A 22,827-nucleotide genomic window follows, 5' to 3' on the forward strand; every position below is an offset into this window, starting at 1 on the left:
GAATCTGTGCAAAGCGCCTGCAAGACTGCAAAGACTACTTCTAAAGATCCAAAGCTATGACTTCACGCTTAACTATAAGCCAGGAAAGGAAATGGTGCTAGCAGATGCATTGTCTCGATTGTCACCATATGAGAAACACGAGGTGGAGGGCCTAACAGTAAAAATCCACCACCACAAAGCTCAGTCAAATCAGAGATGAGACTAGCAAAGATGAGGAGTTGCAACTATTCACACAACATGTAATACAGGGGTGGCCAGAGAGAATCCAGCAGGTACAGGTGACAATTCTTCAATGCTGGACGATTAAAGACGATATTGCAGTAGAAGACGGTATTCTCCTTGCTGGATCGAGGATCATCGTGCCAAAGACGATGCAGACACAACTTTTCCATCTCATACATGAAGGCCACATGGGAATGGAGAAATGCAAGCTGAGAGCCAGGATAGGCATGTACAAAAATATCGAACAGATGGTCTCTGCATGTGGTATATGCCAGAAATACAGAAATGCATAACAGAGAGAGGAGATGATACCTAGTGAAATACCGTCAAGACCATGGCACACTGTTGGGGCAGATCTCTTCATGTGCAATCAAGAATGGTATCTCATAGTGGCAGATTACTATTCCAAGTTTCCTTTTGTGAGAAGGATGAAAGACTTGAGAGCCACAACCACCACCAGGATTGCAAAGAGCTTGTTTGCTGAACAAGGAATCCCGGAAAAGGTAATCTGTGACAATGGAACCCAGTTCACATCGAGTGAATTCAGAGCTCTGGCAGAAAAGTATGGGTTCAAAATAGTAACCTCATCCCCACGTTTCCCAAGGGGACACGGGTTCATCGAAAGACCGATCCAGACTGTCAAGAGAACTCTCATCAAAAGTAGTGAGATGGGGGAAGACCAAGACCTTGCCCTCCTATCACTCAGATCAACACCACTGAAAGCAGACATGAAATCACCTGCGGAATTGCTGAATGGGAGGAAGTTTAAGACTACACTACCAGCAAAAATACATCCTCCCCAGGACCAGGAGGACTTCAGACAAAAGCTGGCAGAAGTACAAATCGTAGGAAGCAAACATTACGATAAACATGCAAAGACGCCACCAGAATTGCTGAATGGACAATCAGTGCATGTGCAAGACCCAGAGTTGAAAACCTGGAATCCAGCCAAGGTCATTGGAAAAGCTGATACTCCAAGATCCTACTTCGTAGAGACTGAACCTGGTAACCAATACAGAAGGAACAGACTCCACGTCAGACCTTCACCTGAACTGGATAAGCAGCAGACAACATCAGCAACATTGACAACACCAGCTACCACAAGCAGTACAACACCAGAAAGAAGCGCTACAAATCAAACAACCACGAGCATGCACACTCCAACTCCAAAGGCGACAGCAACAACAACAAGAAGAGCGCAACACACCAAAACCCGCAGAGAGGAATGGTCACCACCAAATCCACAAGATGGAGGGACAACATCCAACCACCTGAGCGATATCGCGAATAAAAAAAAAACTCACGATTCTTTGTAGTTGATAAGAATAGTTTAGATATAATATTTGTTAATTTAAATTGTTAAATTTCATGTTTTAGTTTTTGAGAAAGAGGGAGGTTACATTGTTATAGTTTCACATCGTTAAATGGAACTACTTTGGTATGGAACTACTTTGGTATGGTGTAGTTATATTGCTATGTGGCACACTGTGCACGGGCAGTGCACAGTGCAGCGTCGGACATCTTGTATCACTCCGCACCATGCGGCAGCACTGTAACAAAGCAAAAATACAGCTAAGTAAAAAGCACTAACTAAAATGAACTAAAGTGTCTGTAATATATATAGTATAAGAACACAAGGAGACACAAAAGGCAGGTCGGGGGAGCGGGTGACCAATCCACTCCCAGGTGGCAGGTCGGGGGAGCGGGTGACCAATCCACTCCCAGGTGGCAGGTTGGGGGAGCGGGTGACCAATCCGCTCCCAGGTGGCAGGTCAGGGGAGCGGGTGACCAATCCGCTCCCAGGTGGCAGGTCGGGGGAGTGGGTGACCAATCCACTCCCAGGTGGCAGGTCGGGGGAGCGGGTGACCAATCCACTCCCAGGTGGCAGGTCGGGGGAGCGGGTGACCAATCCACTCCCAGGTGGCAGGTCGGGGGAGCGGGTGACCAATCCACTCTCAGGGGACGGGTCGGGGGAGCGGGTGACCAATCCACTCCCAGGTGGCAGGTCGGGGGAGCGGGTGACCAATCCACTCCCAGGTGGCAGGTCGGGGGAGCGGGTGACCAATCCACTCTCAGGGGACGGGTCGGGGGAGCGGGTGACCAATCTTCTCCCAGGTGGCAGGTCGGGGGAGCCGGTGACCAATCCACTCCCAGGTGGCAGGTCGGGGGAGCGGGTGACCAATCCACTCTCAGGGGACGGGTCGGGGGAGCGGGTGACCAATCCACTCTCAGGGGACGGGTCGGGGGAGCGGGTGACCTATCCACTCCCAGGGGATGGGTCGGGGGAGCGGGTGACCAATCCACTCCCAGGTGGCAGGTCGGGGGAGCGGGTGACCGATCCACTCTCAGGGGACGGGTCGGGGGAGCGGGTGACCAATCCACTCCCAGGGGACGGGTCGGGGGAGCGGGTGACCAATCCACTCCCAGGTGGCAGGTCGGGGGAGCGGGTGACCAATCCACTCTCAGGGGACGGGTCGGGGGAGCGGGTGACCAATCCACTCCCAGGGGACGGGTCGGGGGAGCGGGTGACCAATCCACTCCCAGGTGGCAGGTCGGGGGAGCGGGTGACCAATCCACTCTCAGGGGACGGGTCGGGGGAGCGGGTGACCAATCCACTCCCAGGGGACGGGTCTGGGGAGCGGGTGACCAATCCACTCCCAGGTGGCAGGTCGGGGGAGCGGGTGACCAATCCACTCTCAGGGGACGGGTCGGGGGAGCGGGTGACCAATCCGCTCCCAGGTGGCAGGTCAGGGGAACGGGTGACCAATCCACTCTCAGGGGACGGGTCAGGGGAACGGGTGACCAATCCACTCCCAGGGGACGGGTCAGGGGAACGGGTGACCAATCTACTCTCCGGGGACGGGTCGGGGGAGCGGGTGACCAATCCGCTCTAAGGAGGCAGATCAGGGGAGCGAGTGACCAATCCACTCTCAGGGAATGGGTCGGGGGAGTGGGTGACCAATCCACTCCCAGGGGACGGGTCGGGGGAGCAAGTGACAAATCCACTCCCAGGGGACGGCTCGGGGGGCGAGCAACCTGTGATGAAATATTTCCATTCATCACTGCCTGTGACTGAGATCGGTTTCAGTGTCATTTCCCTTCCCCCAGACCTCATTGTATTGTGTACTGGAATGTGCTGTATTGTATACTGGAATGTGCTGTGTGTAGGGCTCCGCCCATACCTGGCCCCGTTTGTAAGCTAGCTTTCAGTCTAGCCCCAGTCTCCAGAAGGACGACATCTCTCTCGCTTACGTGTTTCGTTCTAAGTTAATAAAAGCCTTGTTTTGTTCTGCTACCTTCGAGTCTCGGAATTATTGAGGCACATCAATTTTATTAACTTATTTTCAACACTATGGATCAACTCCTGAAACCCGAACGTTTGGATTTGGATCAACATGCTCCGGACGCATCAGCACGCTTCGGACACTGGTTTGAGTGTATGGAATTCTTCCTGGACAATTCCGCAGCCGTCAAAGACGCTACGGACGCTGCAAGGATGAGACTCGGAATTCTGCGGAATTGGGTAAGCCACCGGGTTTACCCCCTCATCCAAGACGCCGAGACGTACCTGGCCGCCTGCGACATCTTAAAGGCGCATTACCAGCAGCCTACGAATGAGGTGTATGCTAGGCACCTGCTCGCCACCCGCGCACAGCGACCTGGGGAATCGGTGGAGGAGTTCCTAAGCACCCTGAAAATGCTTGGCAAAGACTGCAAGTGCCGAGATGTAAAAGCCGCAGTGTACACTGACGAGCTTGTTCGCGATGCCTTCATCACAGGCCTCAGCTCCACTTACATCCGGCAAAGACTGCTGGAAAAAACGGGGTTGGACCTGAAACAGGCTGCGGACACCGCGCGATCCCTGGATGTGGCCCAGAGAAACTCGGATGCCTACTCTTCAGCCCGCGCCGTCCACACCGCCACGTGTGCACCGAGGGCACCGCCATCTTGGAAGGCATCTTCCCCGCCCGACAGCCCGACACCGGCTGGGCCCCGCTCTCCCCCCAGAAGCCCTACGACAGCCGCGACGCGTCAGGGACCCAACTGCTACTTCTGCGGGCAGCCAAAGCACACCAGAAACCTGTGCCCGGCGAAAGGCACCACCTGCTTTAAGTGCGGTAAGAAGGGGCACTTCGGGAAGGTGTGCAGAGGGAACCCCGCCGGAAAACCAACCGCCGGAAAACCCGCCACCGCCGCGTGTGCGCCGTGGGAGCGGCCATCTTGGACGCCATTTTGCCCGACCTCGTGGGGTCCGCCATCTTGTGAGCAGACAGCGTGGACGCCATCTTGTATCGATCAGGGCCCTACAGTGGCATCGGTCACAGTGGACCAGACCAGGCCGCACCCGCTATCCAGATCAATGGTGGACATCGAGGTAAACGGGTGCCGGGTTAAATGCTTAATTGACAGTGGAAGCACGGAGAGCTTTATCCACCCGGAACTGGCACAACAACTCTCCCTAAAGGTGGTCCCTACTCAGGGTACCATCTCTATGGCTGACAAAACCCAAACATCGACCATTCTGGGTTACTGCACGGTGCAATTGTGCGTTAACGGAACTGTATATGATAATTTTAAAGTATTAATCATGAAGAACCTATGTGCGAGCGTGATCTTGGGCCTGGATTTCCAGTGCAACCACCAAAGCATCACGCTCAAGTACGGTGGGTCCCAGCCGCCCCTCACAGTGTGCGGTCTGGCTACCCTGAAGGTAAAGCCGCCTTCGCTATTCGCGAACCTTACCCCTAACTGCCGGCCAATAGCGACCAAAAGCAGGAGGTACAGCTGGGAGGACAGGCGGTTTATCGCGACCGAGGTAGACAGGCTCCTGAAAGAGCGCATTATTGAACGCAGCAACAGCCCGTGGCGCGCCCAAGTGGTAGTGGTAAGGGGTAGCGAGAAGAAACGGATGGTGATCAACTATAGTCAAACGATCAACAGGTACACCCTACTAGACGCCTACCCGCTACCCCGCATATCAGAAATGGTGAACCAAATCGCCCAATACCAGGTGTTCTCCACCATCGACCTCAAGTCAGCGTACCACCAGCTCCCTATCAGACCAGAGGACCGCCCGTACACCGCCTTCGAGGCGAACGGACGCCTCTACCAATTCCTCAGAGTCCCCTTTGGGGTGACGAATGGGGCCTCGGTCTTCCAGAGGGAGATGGACCGCATGGTCGATGACCACCACTTGCAGGCAACCTTCCCCTACCTCGACAACGTCACCATCTGCGGTCACAACCAGCAGGATCACGACTCGAACCTCGAGAGGTTCCTGAAAACCGCACAAAAACTCAACCTCACCTCCAACGAGGACAAGTGCGTTTATGTGGTAAACCACTGTTTGTATTCCTGTTTGTCCTGTTTGTATTCCACTGTGTACATGCCTGGACATGCCTCGGCTGACTCCTCCCACAGGTCCTAGTATAAAGGTGACTGCTCCCCAGCCCTTTGTATCCTGGACCGGTCGACCACTCGAGGCAGACCTCCATTCTGTTGTTAATAAAAGCCTTTAGTTACTCTTCTAACTCTCAGTCTTTTATGAGTAATTGATAGCGCATCAGTTTACAACACCACGCGCCTCTGCATACTAGGCAGCGTGGTGGAGAATGGGGAAATCGGACCAGCCCCCGACCGATTGCGCCCCCTACGGGAGCTGCCCCTGCCCAACACTCCCAAAGCCCTGAAAAGGTGCCTGGGGTTATTTTCTTATTATTCCCAATGGGTCCCCAACTACTCTGACAAAGCCCGCCCCCTCTTGAAAGCATCCTCTTTCCCGCTCTCTGCTGAGGCCCACGCCGCCTTCAAAAGCATTAAGCAGGATATTGAGCGGGCCACGCTACAGGCAGTGGACGAGAACACTCCATTTCAAGTGGAAAGTGATGCGTCTGATTTCGCCTTGGCGGCCACCCTCAACCAGGCGGGGCGGCCCGTAGCTTTCTTCTCGAGGACCCTCCAAGGGCCCGAGATCAGACACTCCTCCGTGGAAAAGGAGGCCCAAGCCATCGTGGAGGCAGTGCGCCACTGGCGCCACTACCTAGCCGGCAAACGCTTCACCCTACTTACCGACCAGCGGTCGGTAGCATTTATGTTCAATAATAAACAGAGGGGGAAGATTAAAAATGATAAGATTCTTAGGTGGCGGATCGAGCTCTCCACCTTCGAGTACGACATCATTTACCGGCCAGGGGCCCTTAACGAATCCCCTGACGCCTTCTCACGAGGGATGTGTGCCAGCGCCACCGGGGATCGGCTACAGACCCTCCACAACGACCTCTGCCACACAGGGGTCACGCGGCTGTTCCACTTCATAAAGTCCCGTAACTTACCCTACTCGATTGAGGAAGTTCGGTCCCTGACCAGGAACTGCCGCACTTGCGCTGAGTGCAAGCCTCGGTTCTACCGCCCAGATAGAGCCCACTTAATCAAAGCTACACGGCCCTTTGAGCGGCTCAGCTTAGATTTCAAGGGCCCCCTCCCGTCCGTCGACCGCAATGTTTACTTCCTGAACATTGTGGACGAATACTCCCGGTTCCCATTCGCCTTCCCCTGCCCAGACATGACCAGCGCCACGGTCATTAAATGCCTCAACAGCCTGTTCTGCCTGTTCGGTATGCCGAGCTACATCCATACGGATAGGGGGGCGTCCTTCATGAGTGAAGAGCTACGCCAGTACATGCTGTCCAGGGGGATCGCCACGAGCCGTACCACCAGCTACAACCCCCGGGGTGACGGCCAAGTGGAGCGAGAGAACGGGACAGTATGGAAAGCAGTCACTCTAGCTCTAAGGACCAAGGGCCTCCCTATCTCCTGCTGGCAGGAAGTCCTCTCGGATGTGCTCCATTCGATACGGTCGCTATTGTGTACGGCCACTAATACCACGCCTCATGAACGAATGTTTGTCTTTCCCCGGAAATTCACCTCAGGCGTATCCATGCCGTCATGGCTCTCCACCCCAGGTCCGGTACTCGTGCGAAGGCATGTGAGGGGCCACAAGACGGACCCTCTCGTGGAGCCAGTACACCTACTCCACGCCAACCCCCAATACGCATATGTCCGGCACGTTGACGGAAGGGAGGACACCATGTCCATAAAAGACGTCGCCCCAGCCGGCATCGACAACAACCATGGCAATAGCAGCAACGACGATCACAGCAACTCTTACCCACCCACTACTCTTTCATCACCCCCGGAAGAACACCGACCAACGGCACCCTCACCAACTACCCCTTCAGCAACCCTGGCGGCACCCCCGGCAGAGACCCAGGAGGCTACCGGGGACACCCAGCCGACACCCGCGGCACCGCAACAGCCACGTCGGTCGCAGAGGACTATCAAACCCCCGAACAGACTAAATCTATAGAAGGGGTGAATGTGATGAAATATTTCCATTCATCACTGCCTGTGACTGAGATCGGTTTCAGTGTCATTTCCCTTCCCCCAGACCTCATTGTATTGTGTACTGGAATGTGCTGTGTGTAGGCCTCCGCCCATACCTGGCCCCGTTTGTTAGCTAGCTTTCAGTCTAGCCCCAGTCTCCAGAAGGACGACATCTCTCTCGCTTACGTGTTTCGTTCTAAGTTAATAAAAGCCTTGTTTTGTTCTGCTACCTTCGAGTCTCGGAATTATTGAGGCACATCACAACCAATCCGCTCTCAGGAGGCAGGTCATGGGAGCTGGTGTCCAATCTGCTCTCAGAAGGCGGGTCGGGGGGGCGAACGATCAATCCGCTCTAAGGAGGCGGGTCGGGGGAGCGGGCGACCAGTCTGCTCTTTGAAGGCGGTTCGGGAGGGGCGAATGATCAATCCGCTCTCAGAAGGCGGGTCGGGGGGCGGGTGAATGATCAATCCGCTCTCAGAAGGCGTGTCGGGGGGCGAATGATCAATTCACTCTCAGGAGGCGGGTCGGGGGAGCGAGCGACCAGTCCGATCTCAGGAGGCAGTTCGGGGGAGTGAATGATCAATCCGCTCTCAGAAGGTGGGTCGGGAGGGGCGAATGATCAATCCGCTCCAAGGAGGCAGGTCGGGGGAGTGAATGATCAATCCGCTCTCAGACGGTGGGTCGGGAGGGGCGAATGATCAATCCGCTCTCAGAAGGCGTGTCGGGGGGGGGAATGATCAATCCGCTCTAAGGAGGCAGGTCAGGGGGGCGAATGATCAATCCACTCTCAGAAGGCGGGTCGGGAGGGGCGAATGATCAATCCACTCTAAGGAGGCAGGTCGGAGGAGCGGGCGACCAATCCGCTCTCAGAAGGCGGGTCGGGGGGGGGCGAATGATCAATCCGCTCTAAGGAGGCAGCTCGCGGGAGCGGGTGACCAATCTGCTCTCAGTAAGCGGGTCCGGCGGGTGTCGGTGGGTGGTGGGGGCGGGCAACCAATCCGCTCTAAGGAGGCAGTTTGGGGGTGCGGGTGACCAATCTGCTCTCAGGAGGCGGGCTGGGGGGGTGCGAATGATCAATCCGCTCTAAGGAGGCAGGTCAGGGGAGCGGGCGACCAATCCACTCTAAGTAAGCGGGTCCGGGGTGTGTGTGGGGGCGCGGACGACCAATCCACTCTAAGGAGGCAGGTTGGGGGGGCGAACGATCAATTCGCTCTAAGGAGGCAGTTCCAGGGTACGGTTGACCAATCAGCTCTCAGTAAGCGGGTCCAGGGGTTGTGGCGGGGGGTGGCGGGCGACCAATCCGCTCTCAGGAGGTGGTTCATGGGGGGGGGGAGCAGGCAACCAATCCACTCTCGGGAATATAATAACATCACTTCATAAACGGCATTGTTCATACCAGATGTGGGCGGGCGCATAGAGTCATAGAGTCATAGAGTTATACAGCACGGATAGAGGCCCTTTGGCCCATCGTGTCCGCACCGGCCATCAAGCCCTGTCTAATCTAATCCCATATTCCAGCATTTGGTCCGTAGCCTTGTATGCTGTGGCATTTCAAGTGCTCATCCAAATGCTTCTTAAATGTTGTGAGGGTTTCTGCCTCCACAACCCTTTCAGGCAGTGAGTTCCAGACTCCAACCACCCTCTGGGTGAAAAAGTTCTTTCTCAAATCCCCTCTAAACCTCCTGCCCTTTACCTTGAATCTATGCCCCCTAGTTATTGACCCCTCTACTAAGGGAAAAAGCTCCTCAGCATCCATCCTATCTATGCCCCTCATAATTTTGTACACCTCAATCATGTCCCCCCTCAGCCTCCTCTGCTCCAAGGAAAACAAACCCAATCTGCCCAGTCTCTCTTCATAGCTGAAGCGCTCCAGCCCTGGTAACATCCTGGTGAACCTCCTCTGCACCCTCTCCAACGCGATCACATCCTTCCTGTAGTGTGGCGACCAGAACTGCACACAGTATTCCAGCTGTGGCCTAACCAGTGTTTTATACAGCTCCATCATAACCTCCTTGCTCTTATATTCAATGCCTCGGCTAATGAAGGCAAGTATCCCATATGCCTTTTTTACCACCTTATCCACCTGTTCCGCCGCCTTCAGGGATCTGTGTACTTGCACACCCAGATCCCTCTGACCCTCCGTCTTGCCTAGGGTCTTACCATTCATTGTGTATTCCCTTGCCTTGTTAGTCCCCCCAAAGTGCATCACCTCGCACTTTTCCGGGTTAAATTCCATTTGCCACTGTTCCGCCCATCTGACCAACCCATCTATATCGTCCTGCAGACTGAGGCTACCCTCCTCGCTATTTACCACCCTACCAATTTTTGTATCATCCGCGAACTTACTGATCATACCTTTTACATTCATATCCAAGTCATTAATGTAGACCACAAACAGCAAGGGACCCAGTACCGATCCCTGTGGTACCCCACTGGCCACAGGCTTCCAGTCACAAAAACAACCTTCGACCATCACCCTCTGCCTTCTGCCACTAAGCCAGTTTTGTATCCAATGTGCCAAGGCACCCTGGATTCCATGGGCTCTTACCTTCTTGACCAGTCTCCTGTGCGGGACTTTATCGAAGGCCTTACTGAAATCCATGTATACCACATCCACTGCGTTACCCTCATCCACACACCTAGTCACCCCCTCAAAAAATTCAATCAAATTAGTCAGACATGATCTTCCCTTGACAAAGCCATGTTGACTATCCCTGATTAATCCTTGCCTCTCCAAGTGGAGACAAATTTTGTCCCTCAGAATTTTTTCCAATAATTTTCCTACCACTGATGTTAGGCTTACTGGCCTGTAGTTTGCCGGTTTTTCCCTACTTCCCTTCTTGAATAATGGTACTACATTAGCGGTTCTCCAGTCCTCTGGCACATCCCCTGTGGCCAGAGAGGTCCTGAATATATGTGTTAGAGCCCCCGCAATCTCTTCCTTTGCCTCACACAGCAGCCTGGGATACATTTCATCCGGGCCTGGGGATTTATCCATTTTTAGGCCAGCTAAAACCGTCAATACCTCCTCCCTCTCGATGTTAATATGTTCGAGCATATCACAGTCCCCCCGCCCTATTTCTATGTCTACATCGTCCTTCTCCATAGTGAAAACAGATGCAAAAAATTCATTCAGAACCCTTCCTACATCTTCCGGCTCCACACACAGATTGCCACTTTTGTCCCTAATGGGCCCTATTTTTTCCCTAGTTATCCTCTTACCCTTAATATACTTATAAAACATCTTAGGATTTTCCTTTATTTTGCTCGCCAGTGTTATTTCATGGCCCCTCCTTGATCTCCTAATTTCTTTTTTAAGTATCCCCCTGCACTTTTTGTACTCCTCTAGGGCTTCCTCCGTCTTTAGCCTTTTGTATCTGCCAAAAGCCCTCCCTTTTTTTCCTAATCCATTCTCGTATATCCCCTGACATCCAAGGTTCCCTGTGGTTTTTGGAACCACCCTTGACCTTTACGGGAACATGTTGCCATTGTATGATCTCAATCTCCCTTCTGAAAGCCTCCCATTGCTCCGATGCGGATTTTCCTACAAGTAGCTGATCCCAGTCCATTTTGGCCAGACCCTGCCTTATCCTATTAAAATCGGCCTTCCCCCAATTTAGAACCTTTATTTCCGGCCCATCCATGTCCTTTTCCATGACCACCTTAAATCTTACCATATTATGGTCACTGTCACCAAAGTGCTCACCTACTAGCACTTTTTCCACTTGGCCAGCCACATTCCCTAGAATTAGGTCCAGTACCGCCCCCTCTCTTGTAGGACTTTCTACATGCTGGCTCAAAAAGCTCTCCTGGATGCACTTTAAGAATTTTACACCCTCTGAGCCTTTCACACTCTGACTATCCCAGTTAATATTGGGGAAGTTGAAATCCCCCATTATTATTACCCTATTATTTGCACATTTCTCTGAGATTTGCCTACATATCTGTTCCTCTATCTCCCCCTGACTGTTTGGAGGCCTATAGTACACTCCCAGCAAAGTGCTTGCCCCCTTTTTGTTTTTAAGCTCCACCCATATGGCCTCATTAGAGGAACCTGCTAATATATCATCCCTCCTTACTGCAGTAATTGACTCCTTAATTAATATTGCGACACCCCCTCCTCTTACACCTCCCCCTCTGTCTCGCCTGAAGATTCAGTACCCCGGAATATTGAGCTGCCGGTCTTGCCCCTCCCTCAACCATGTCTCCGTGATAGCAACAATATCATACTCCCATGTGTTTATCAACACCTTCAGTTCATCCACCTTATTTGCAAGACTCCTTGCATTAAAATAGATGCCATCCAGCCTTGCCCTTATATGTTTGCCCTGTCTACCAAGCTGACTTGTTTTTTTCTCTCTAATTGGCAGCACATCACCCCCTATTTCAGCTCCCTTCTGTATCCCATCCCCCTGCCAAGTTAGTTTAAACCCCCCCCAACAGTGCTAGCAAACCTCTCCGCAAGGATATTTGTCCCGCTCTGGTTCAGGTGCAACCCGTCCGACTTGTACAAGTCCCACCTTTCCCAGAAGCAGGCCCAGTGATCCAGGAAAGTAAAACCCTCCCCCCTACACCAACTCCTTAGCCACGCATTCATCTGCTCTATCCTCCCATTCCTATAGTCACTAGCACGTGGCACTGGGAGTAATCCAGCGATTACAACCTTTGAGGTCCTGCTCTTTAATCTGTTACCTAGCTCCCTAAATTCTTGATGCAGGACCTCATCTCCCTTCCTTCCTATGTCGTTGGTCCCAATGTGGACCACGACCTCTGCCTGCTCACCCTCCCCCTTAAGAATGCCCTGCAGCCGCTCAGTGACATCCCTGACCCTGGCCCCAGGGAGGCAACAAACCATCTTGGAGTCACGTTTGCGGCCACAGGAACGCCTATCTGTTCCCCTTACGATAGAATCCCCTACCACCATTGCTCTCCCACTCTTTTTCCTCCCTTCCTGAGCAGCAGAAGCTTCCCTGGTGCCAGGAAGCTGGCTGCTGCTGCCTTCCCCTGGTAAGTCATCCCCCTCAACAGTATCCAACTTGGTATACTTGTTTGAAAGGGGGATGTCCGCAGGGGTTCCCTGCACTACCTGCCTGCCTTTTGTTATGTTACAAGACTGTGATCAAGTATGGAGTTTAGTAAAATTTATTATTCTGAAACACACTCCATCTCCTGTTGGTTTCTTTCCTCCTTTGTCAGCTACTGGGACCGGGAAACTAGTGGTGGGGAACATGGAGATGGCAAAGACGCTGAACAAATATTTTTATCAGTCTTTACAGTAGAGGACACTAAAAATATCCCAACACTGGACAAACAGGGGGCAATGGGGGGGGGAGGAGCTAAACATGATTAAAATCACTAAGGAGATGGTACTCAGTAAAATAATGGGACTTAAGGCGGATAAATCCCCCGGACCTGATGGCCTACATCCTAGGGTCTTGAGAGAAGTGGCGGTAGGGATTGTGGATGCATTGGTGATCATTTTCCAGAACTCCCTGGACTCAGGAAAGGACCCGGAAGTTTGGAAAACTGCTAATGTAACACCCTTATTTAAGAAGGGAAGTAGACAAAAAGCTGGAAACTATAGACCAGTCAGCCTAACATCTGTGGTTGGCAAAATGTTGGAGTCCATTATTAAGGAAACAGTAACAGAGCATTTGGATAAACATAATTTAATAGGACAGAGTCAGCATGGTTTTACGAAGGGGAAGTCATGTTTGACAAATTTGCTCGAATTCTTTGAGGATGTAACATACAGGATGGATAAAGGGGAACCAGTGGATGTGGTGTATTTGGACTTCCAAAAGGCATTTGACAAGGTTCCACACAAAAGATTACTGATCAAGATAAAAAATCACGGGATTGGGGGTAATATACTGGCATGGGTGGAAGATTGGCTATCTAACAGAAAACAAAGAGTTGGGATAAATGGTTCGTTCTCGGGCTGGCAATCAGTAACTAGTGGTGTTCCGCAGGGGTCAGTGCTGGGACCCCAACTCTTTACAATCTATATTAACGATTTGGAGGAAGGGACCGAGTGCAACATATCCAAGTTTGCAGACGATACAAAGATGGGAGGGAAAGCAGTGAGTGAGTAGGACATAAAAACCTGCAAAAGGACATAGACAGGCTAAGTGAGTGGGCAGAGATTTGGCAGATGCAATATAATGTTGGAAAGTGTGAGGTTATGCACTTTGGCAGAAAAAATCAAAGAGCAAGTTATTATCTAAATGGAGAGAAACTGCAAAGTGCGACAGTACAAAGGGATCTGGGGGTCCTGGTGCATGAAACACAAAAAATTAGTATGCAGGTGCAGCAGGTGATCAGGAAGGCCAATGGAATCTTGGCTTTTATTGCAAGGGGGATGGAGTATAAAAGCAGGGAAGTCTTGCTGCAGTTATACAGGGTATTGGTGAGGCCACACCTGGAATACTGCATGCAGTTTTGGTTTCCATATTTAAGAAAAAATATACTTGCTCTCGAGGCGGTTCAGAGAAGGTTCACTTGGTTGATTCCAGAGATGAGGGGGTTGACGTATGAGGAAAGGTTGAGTAGGTTGGGACTCTACTCATTGGAGTTCAGAAGAATGAGAGACGATCTTATCGAAACATATAAGATTGTGAGGGGGCTTGATCGGGTGGATGCGGTGAGGATGTTTCCACTGATGGGTGAGATTAGAACTAGGGGCATAATCTTAGAATAAGGGGCTGCCCTTTCAAAACTGAGATGAGGAGAAACTTCTTCACTCAGAGGGTAGTAAATCTATGGAATTTGCTACCCCAGAGAGCTGTGGAAGCTGCAACATTAAATAAATTTAAAATGGAGATAGACATTTTCCTAGCAGATAAGGGAATTAGGGGTTACGGGGAGAGGGCAGGGAAGTGGACGTGAGTCTAGATTCAGATCAGCCATGATCCTATTGAATGGCGGAGCAGGCCCGAGGGGCCGTATGGCCTACTTCTGCTCCTATTTCTTATGTTCTTATATTCTCCCTGAAGACATTAACCCCTTGTTGGCTATGGCCCAACCTGCACCAACCAAATGACCAGTATTCATACATGAACCTTGAGAGTGAGCATTTGCAGCCCATTCGACTGCAAGGGGCATCACCAGCAAACCAATCCTGTCCTCACCCAAAGCTCTGTTTCTATGGGCAGGGAGTGGGATTGGTTACACCACTCATAGGTATTAAATTTTATACTGCTCGCCGGATCAGGGAAGCTCTGGTCTCCCGGGGCGAACTAGTTTTATACGTTTTTGGTTGACTCACTGTGATGCTGAAACAAACACTAATATTACAGTAATAAACACATTAAATTGTTTTAATATAATAATCCTACATTTATCCAAAAATAAAGTATAAACAACCTGTGCTCACACTGTCATCCCTTTTTCACCATGTTCTCTCTTCTTTGCTCTCACTGTTGTATTATTGGTTCACCTTAAATCGTTTTTCTAATTGACGCATTATCTTACACATCAGAGGCCTTGATTTCTTAAAACATTTTCCCACATCGTTGCTCTCTTTTTTCGATACTGGCATCCAATTTGAAGGTGCAAGTAAATTTGAAAAGACGACCAATTTTATTGGTTACAAACTCGACCCAAATGGTCCAATGAAATGACAGCGGTCCAAAGCTTGACTTGACCGTGTCATAGAAGTTTTACTGTGCACGAACAGGAAGGGGCTGCTGCCCACCAATCAGGGTGATTGTTGGCAACCCCCAGGAGAGCAACATGTTTGTTGTAGCCCAGTATGGGTTCATTACCTCAAGGAATCAACACCTCTTCATTTTAAATAGGAATATTAGGAACAGGAGTAGGCCATTCAGCCCCTCGAGCCTGCTCCGCCATTCAATGAGCTCATGGCTGATCTGTACCTCAACCCCATTTACCTGCCTTCACTCCACATCCTTTGATACCCTTACCCAACAAAAATCTCTCGATCTGGGAGTTGTAAATTGGAAAATTCCACCTACAAGTGAATGAATCAGGAATCATCAAGGGCTCATGGTTTGATAAATGGCGTCTATTGAGAAGCTGAGTTATCAGGTCAAATGCACTTGTGGGGATATTAATTGTATTGCAGTGCCAGCCCAGACAGACCCTCTATCGGATTAGCACTGCAGACATGGACCTTGGTGTCTAGGTTGGGCATGCTGACCTTTGCCCTTGATTAGTGCCTGCCAGCACTAATCAAGGGCAAAGGTCAGCATGCCCAATCTTCAGCACCTTCATTTTGGTGGATGGGAAATCTAGTGGGTGATGCAATAGGTTGCACTAACCCCTGTGCCTGATACTCTGATTTGAGCTCCTGACACACACAGCTCCGCATCATAGAAACATAGAAACATAGAAGATAGGAGCAGGAGTAGGCCATTTGACCCCTCGAGCCTGCTCCGCCATTCAATGCGATCATGGCTGATCATCCAAATTCAGTACACTGTCCCTGCTTTCTCCCCATATCCCTTGATCCCCTTAGCCTTAAGAAATATATCTAACTCCTTCTTGAATATATTTAATGAATTGGCCTCAACTGGCTTCTGTGGTAGAGAATTCCACAGGTTCACCACTCTCTGGGTGAAGAAATTCCTCCTCATCTCAGTCCTAAATGGCTTACCCCTTACCCTTAGACTGTGACCCCTGGTTCTGGACTCCCCCGCCATCGGGAACAGCCTTCCTGCATCTAGTCTGTCGAGTCCTGTTAGAATTTTATAAGTTTCAATGAGATCCCCTCTCATTCTTCTAAACTCTAATGAATATAAGCCTAATCGACCCAATCTCTCCTCATACGTCATTCCTGCCATCCCAGGTATCAGTCTGGTGAATCTTCGCTGCACTCCCTCCATGGAAAGAACATCCTTCCTCAAATAAGGCGGCCAAAACTGCACACAATACTCAAGGTGTGGTCTCACCAAGGCCCTGTACAACTGCAGCAAGACATCCTTGCCCCTGTACTCGAATCCTCTCGCTATGAAGGCCAGCATACCATTTGCCTTCTTAACCGCCTGCTGCACCTGCATGCTTACCTTCAGCGACTGGTGCACAAGGACACCCAGGTCTCGTTGCACTTCCCCTTTTCCCAATCTTTTGCCATTCAGGTAATAATCTGCCTTCCTGTTTTTGCCACCAAAGTGGATAACCTCGCATTTATGCACATTATACTGCATCTGCCATGCATCTGCCCAATCGCCCAACCTGTCCAAATCGTACTGGAGTTTCTCTGCATCCTCCTCACAGCACACACGCCCACCCAGCTTTGTGTCATTTGCAAACTTGGAGATATTACATCTAGTTCCCTCGTCTAGATCATTAATATATATTGTGAATAACTGGGGTCCTAGCACCGATCCCTGCGGTACCCCACTAGTCACTGCCTTCCACTCGGAAAAAGACCCGTTTATTCCAACTCTTTGCTTCCTGTGTCAGTACTAATTCATCCAATCAAACTCAGGCTATAGGCCCAAGACATGTTACAATGTAATTGGATTTCTATCAATTTGTTACAACAACAACTACTTGCATTTATATAGCGCCTCTAACAGAGTGAAATGTCCCAAGGCACTTCACAGGAGTGTTTTCAATCAAAATTTGACACTGGGCCACAAAAGGAGCGATTAGGACAGGTAACCAAAAGCTTGGTCAGAGAGGTAGGTTTTAAGGAGCATCTTAATGGAGGAGAGAGAGAGAGGTAGAGAAACAGATAGGTTTAGGGAGGGAATTCTAGAGTTTAGGGCCTAGGCAACTAAATGCACTGGTTACACCACTGGTAGCCAGTCAAGTTTGGGAGTTGATTTCCATGGCAGCAGGGTGTTCAGGTACATTATCCCTCGCTATGCCACCCACGCAATAATATCACACAAGTGATGTGTTCCCAGAGTATGACCCTGGCTAGCAGCGGCAGCTCAGTCCTGCTCCGTCCAATGTTTCACACGGGCCTGTGTCTCCACCAGTTCTCTCATTGCTTCTCACCTTGTCTCTGATAGGCCTGCAATGAGTTTACCACACACGTCATGAACCTACTGCGGGAGCAGAGCCGGACGCGGCCCATCTCCCCGAAGGAAATCGAGAGGATGGTCAATATCATTCACCGGAAGTTCAACTCCATCCAGATGCAGCTCAAACAGAGCACATGTGAGGCGGTCATGATACTCCGCTCACGATTCTTGGATGCACGGTAAGTAGACTTGATGTGTATCACTTTAATGCGGTCAATTAACTTAAATGAAAGGGGAAAGGAGCTAAAGACAGGTTTCTGTAATGGGGACTCGATCAACATTGTGTTCGTCACACCACGGGGTTTATTAACCATTGCTTGGACTTAGAGAATAGAAATACAGAGCACCCATGTTACAAGGAGAGTGGAGGTCTGTGAAAGGTGAGATGCCCTCTCACCTCATGGAGTTGGGTCAAATTTGGCCAGGACACAAACAGTGGTCTAGGCAGTGACAGAAAAGTTGTAGAACAAGGGCCTCCCAGACTTGGCTTTAATCCATTGCTGAGCAATGATTGTGGCTTCCTCTCTGTTAAGATCGATTGGGATGGAGGAGATGGATAGCAGCTTTAGATCAAGCCATAGGTCTAAGTATGCAAACTGAGGCTGACATTCCAACTGGACATCATAGGAAAATTCAAAGATCTTCAAAGTGGACAACTAGTTAATTTATATCATAGAATCATACAGCATAGAAGGAGGCTATTCGGTCCAAACTGCCTGTGCTGGCTCTTTGAAAGAGCTATCCAATTAGTCCCATTCTCCCTGCTATTTTCCCATAGCCCTGCAAATTTCCCCTTTTCAAGTATATATCCAATTCTCTTTTGAAAGTTACTATTGAATCTGTTTTCACCAACCGTTCAGTCAGCGCATTCCAGATCACAGCAACTTGCTGAGTAAAAAAATTCCTCCTCATCTCCCCCCTGTTTTTTTTGCCAATTATCTTAAATGTGTGTCCTCTGGTTACCAACCCTACTGCCAATGGAAACTCCCCTTAACAATCCCAGCTTCTCCAGTCTCTCCACATAACGGAAGTCCCTCATTCCTGGCACCATTCTGGTAAGTCTCCTCTGCACCTTCTTCAAGGCCTTGACATCCTTTCTAAAGTGTGGTGCCTAGAATTGGACACAATACTCCAGCTGAGGTCTAACCAGTGATGTATAAAGGTTTACCATCACTCCCTTGCTTTTGTACTCTATGCCTCTACTTATAAAGCCCAGGAATCCCACATGCTTTTTTAACAGCTTTATCAACTTGTCTTGCCACCTTCAAAAATTTGTGTATGTGAATCCCCAGGACTCTCTGTTCTTGCACCCCCTTTAAAATTGTCCACTCCCTTTAAAAATAATAATAAATATGTAAGAACTGGTGTACTAGTCATGTTCTTAAAGAAAAAAGACTTGCAGTTATGTAGCACCTTTCACAACCTCAGGACACCCCAAAGCGCTTTACAGCTGATTGAGCTGTTTTGAAGTGGAGCCACTGTTGTCATGTTCTGGCACTAAGCTCTCACCGGCACATTCAGCAATGCCTTATAACATGGTTACAATGCAGGTGACAGACTTGAAGGGGCATTAACTGGTCAGCTTCAGTACTTTGATTCTCAATCTAATATGGGTATCTTAAAATTCAGACACAGGAACTTAAATTGACTCAAGGTTTAATTTCCACCAATAACACACTGCTCTTCGCGCTATTTAATGCATTCATTAGTTAAACTTCCTAGCTATAGAATTCCTGGCCTAACAAGGACTAGAACATTAGCCTTCACATCTCAGATCTAGCTTTGTCTCAACCCTAGACAAACATAAGGAAGTAGAGGAGGTGACTAGGTCCAAAAATGTGTTGTAACACTACCCTTTTTGCTCTCAGATCTGCAGATCTGCATTTCAGTACTTGGTGGGATGAGTTGGGAGGGGACTTCAAATAATAGCCTTCTCCTCTGTGCAGTGGCTGCGCTGATCCTATGAAAAATGCATGTTTGGGGAGTTTGCCCATAACGTAAAACTACTCTGAACCCCAGCTCAAAAGACTTCAATGTCATTCATTGTATGAAGTGGCTGCTCAACAGCTGCAGTGCCACTCTGGGTCTGGGGCTAATGACTCACTCTACATGACGTCCAACAGAACTGGTCGCTATGGTGCCATTGAAGACAAATAAGCCACTGCTTTTAAGTTCCATTCCTACAGTCAGACACACTTGCATGACTATATGGATCAACTAGAAGTGACAGAGAAAGTGGGCCTCAAAGACGGCTTGATCAGACTCCCTCTAACAGGCAGAACAGGCGGTGTATCATAGAATGGTACAGCACAGAAGGAGGCTGTTCGGCCCATCGTGCCTGTGCCAGCTCTTTGAAAGAGCTATCCAATTAGTCCTACTCCCCTGCTTGTTCCTCATAGCCCTGCAAATGTTTCCTTTTCAAGTATATATCCAATTCCCTTTTGAAAGTTACTATTGAATCTGCTTCTACCACCCTTTCAAGCAGTGCATTCCAGATCACAACAAAAGCTTAAAAAAGATTCTCCTCATCTCCCTCTGATTCTTTTGCCAATTATCTTAAATTTGCGTCCTCTGGTCGATGGAAACAGTTTCTTCTTATTTACTCTATTAAAACCCCTCATAATTTTGAACATCTCTATTAAATCTCCCCTTAACCTTCTTTGCTCTAAAGAGAACAACCCCAGCTTCTCTAGTTTCTCCACAAACTGAAGTCTCTCATCACTGGTTTCATTCTAGTAAATCTCCTCTGCACCCTCTCCAAGACCTGTTGTATGTGATACTTGTTTATAACCAGCACAATCACATACATCCAAGATACCTAGAAGCAGAAAGCGACCAATCTGTCTCCAATTAGTATGGTTTAGCTTGATTTGGTTTGGCTTTGCTTGTCATGATGTGGTTTGGCGTAGTTCAGTTTGTTTTGGCTTGACTAGGTTTTTTTTTGCCTGACTTGGCTTTGACTAGGCTTCATTTGGCTTGCCTAGGTTTGGTTTGGAGTTGTGAGAACTTTTAGCCGAAGGCTGTTTAATCTTGATTTGGTGTCTTATACCTCTGACACTGCAGTGTAGACACAGGCCCCGGGAGTGTGCCAGTCATCTGCCCATTTTTACTCTTTCCCAGCTCCTGAATGAATGAACACTTTGGCCCGGATATTAACTCGGAGACACGTTGGGGCAGGGGTTTCCAGTATCGCATGGTAAACCCGGAAGTAAGTTCAGTGCATCTGTCTGTGGCTTTTTAACAGCCAACTCATTATCATTTTACTTCCGGGTTTGACATTGATTGCACAGCAGTGGTCGTGATGAGGACCTGCATGACGGAATCTCAGCTCCAGTATTTAAAGGGCCAATCCAAAGAATGAATTTGGAGGAGTTTGGAGTCGGAAGCAAGAGAAGACAAGGTTGACAATGGATTCAGGACTCTCAAAGGCTGCGCCCAGCTTCAATGACACCTCCCTTGATGTACCGCTGGGGGCTGCGAGGAGCCGGAGAGAGATACTCTTCTCCAGCAATGGGAGGAAGAAAACTGCTGCTGCCACAGTGATGGCGTGGCTGGAGGTGGCCCAGGAGGTTGGCAGCAGGAGCATTATGCCACGCTCCTGCATTCAGAGCAGGAAGTGCTTTAATGACCTAACCAGGTCAGGGAAGGTGAGTACAGTTGCTATTTCACCTACATCCTGCTGTGTGCATCACCCCACCCCCTCACTCTGCCTTGTCAAGTCTACTCCATCACATCACTCCTCACATCCACTTATCTTGCAAGCGCACCCATCCTTCTCTTTCTATGCACTTCCTCAAATCCCCATCTATCCATCCACCATAGCCACTCACCCTGATACTTATGCAATTTCACGCCTTTCCCTGATAGTCACCCTCACCAAATGCACTGCATCCATCAGGTGAACACATGACATTACAGTCACTTATAAGTCTGTTCTTTCCCTCTTTGCAGGAGAAGAGAGCACAGAACACCAGGGAGAGGGAGAGAACTGGAGGTGGGCCGCCACAGATTTCCCAGATCACAACTGCAAAGGAGGAAGTGCTGGAGATCAGTGATGATTTGGCATCACTAGCCATCGGAGATGGGGCGATTGGGACCTATCAGCTACCTGGTGACACAATTAAATATCAGTGACCTACATGTCATACAGCGCTCAGTCATGTTAACCTGATTTCAACAGCGAGGGAAACATGATCATCTTCATAAAGATAAGTTGCAACACTCTTAGCTTGCCAGTACTAATTCATATCTTTTCTCTCTGCCGGAACCTTCACACATGCAGCAGGAGTCCATGGGCCTCGCGGACGACAAATCCTCAGAGGAGCTGATTCCTTCTGAGGCTGCACCGTCACAGGACACATGCTTACCATGCATCAGCTCAGATATTCACACTGCAGTGGGACCAGTTAGACAGATAGTTGGGTTTTCACCTGGTGACTCACACTTCACAAGTGAGCAAGAGCAGATGGTGGCAGGGACAGCTGTGGAGAGTCCGCATCAGAGGGCACAGCCCTCTCCAAGCTCTGCTCAGCTGGACACAGATGCTGTACCCCGGGGGCCATCGATGAAAAGGATAATCATTGAGCAGCAGCAGAGAATGTGTGATGCACTAATGGGCTTCCAAGCACACTGACCACGATTGCCGAGAGAATGGAGGGGTCCACCTCAAGGATGAGCGGGTTACTGTCGCTGGGCAGTTCAACAATGTCTTCTGCCATGGATAGAGTGGCCAACCCCATCGAACATCGAACGCTGCAATCAAATGAGTCCATGCACGCCTTGACCACAGCCGTGCAGACTCTGGATGCCAGCATGTATGCTGCCTTAAATAGGATGACAGACACCTTAGCCTTGGCCTTCCAGCACCCCACTGATCTGCACCAAAGTGCTCTCCAGCAGAGTGGAAGCAATGAAATGCAACTGGCCCATGAGAGGGATGATGGCGAAACGGGACATGGAAGTGGGGATTCCACTCAAAGTGATTCCACATCTCACCCGTTGCGCTCACCCCCTCAGTCAGCACCCGACAAGCTGCCTTGTGTCTCAATGGCCACATCTGCCTCTGCACAAGTGCAGGTGGAACAGTCTTTGGCAGGGCCCTCATGGGCTCCAAAACCCAGATATCATCAGCCAAGAGCATCTTAGCAGTCAGAGCAGGTCTCTGAGCAGCCTGCCTCTACCTCTGCTGAAGCCATTGGGATTGCACCAGGTAGGAATGGTAGGAAAA

The 22,827-nt window shown here is 50.0% G+C and overlaps 1 protein-coding gene across 1 annotated transcript in view; it reads left to right on the plus strand.

Annotated features, from left to right (window-relative positions):
• LOC147121723 (pre-B-cell leukemia transcription factor 1-like) overlaps positions 1 to 22,827 on the plus strand; it is a 92,570-nt gene that overhangs the window by 17,418 nt on the left and 52,325 nt on the right. The window contains exon 3 of the mRNA XM_085977991.1: positions 17,589 to 17,779. Coding sequence (XP_085834117.1) covers positions 17,589 to 17,779 — 191 coding nt within the window. The remainder of the gene's footprint in view (positions 1 to 17,588; positions 17,780 to 22,827) is intronic.

This window comes from Somniosus microcephalus, chromosome 3 (assembly GCF_052327205.1).
Source record: "Somniosus microcephalus isolate GS21.2 chromosome 3, FLI_Smic_1.0, whole genome shotgun sequence".
NCBI lineage: Eukaryota > Metazoa > Chordata > Chondrichthyes > Squaliformes > Somniosidae > Somniosus > Somniosus microcephalus.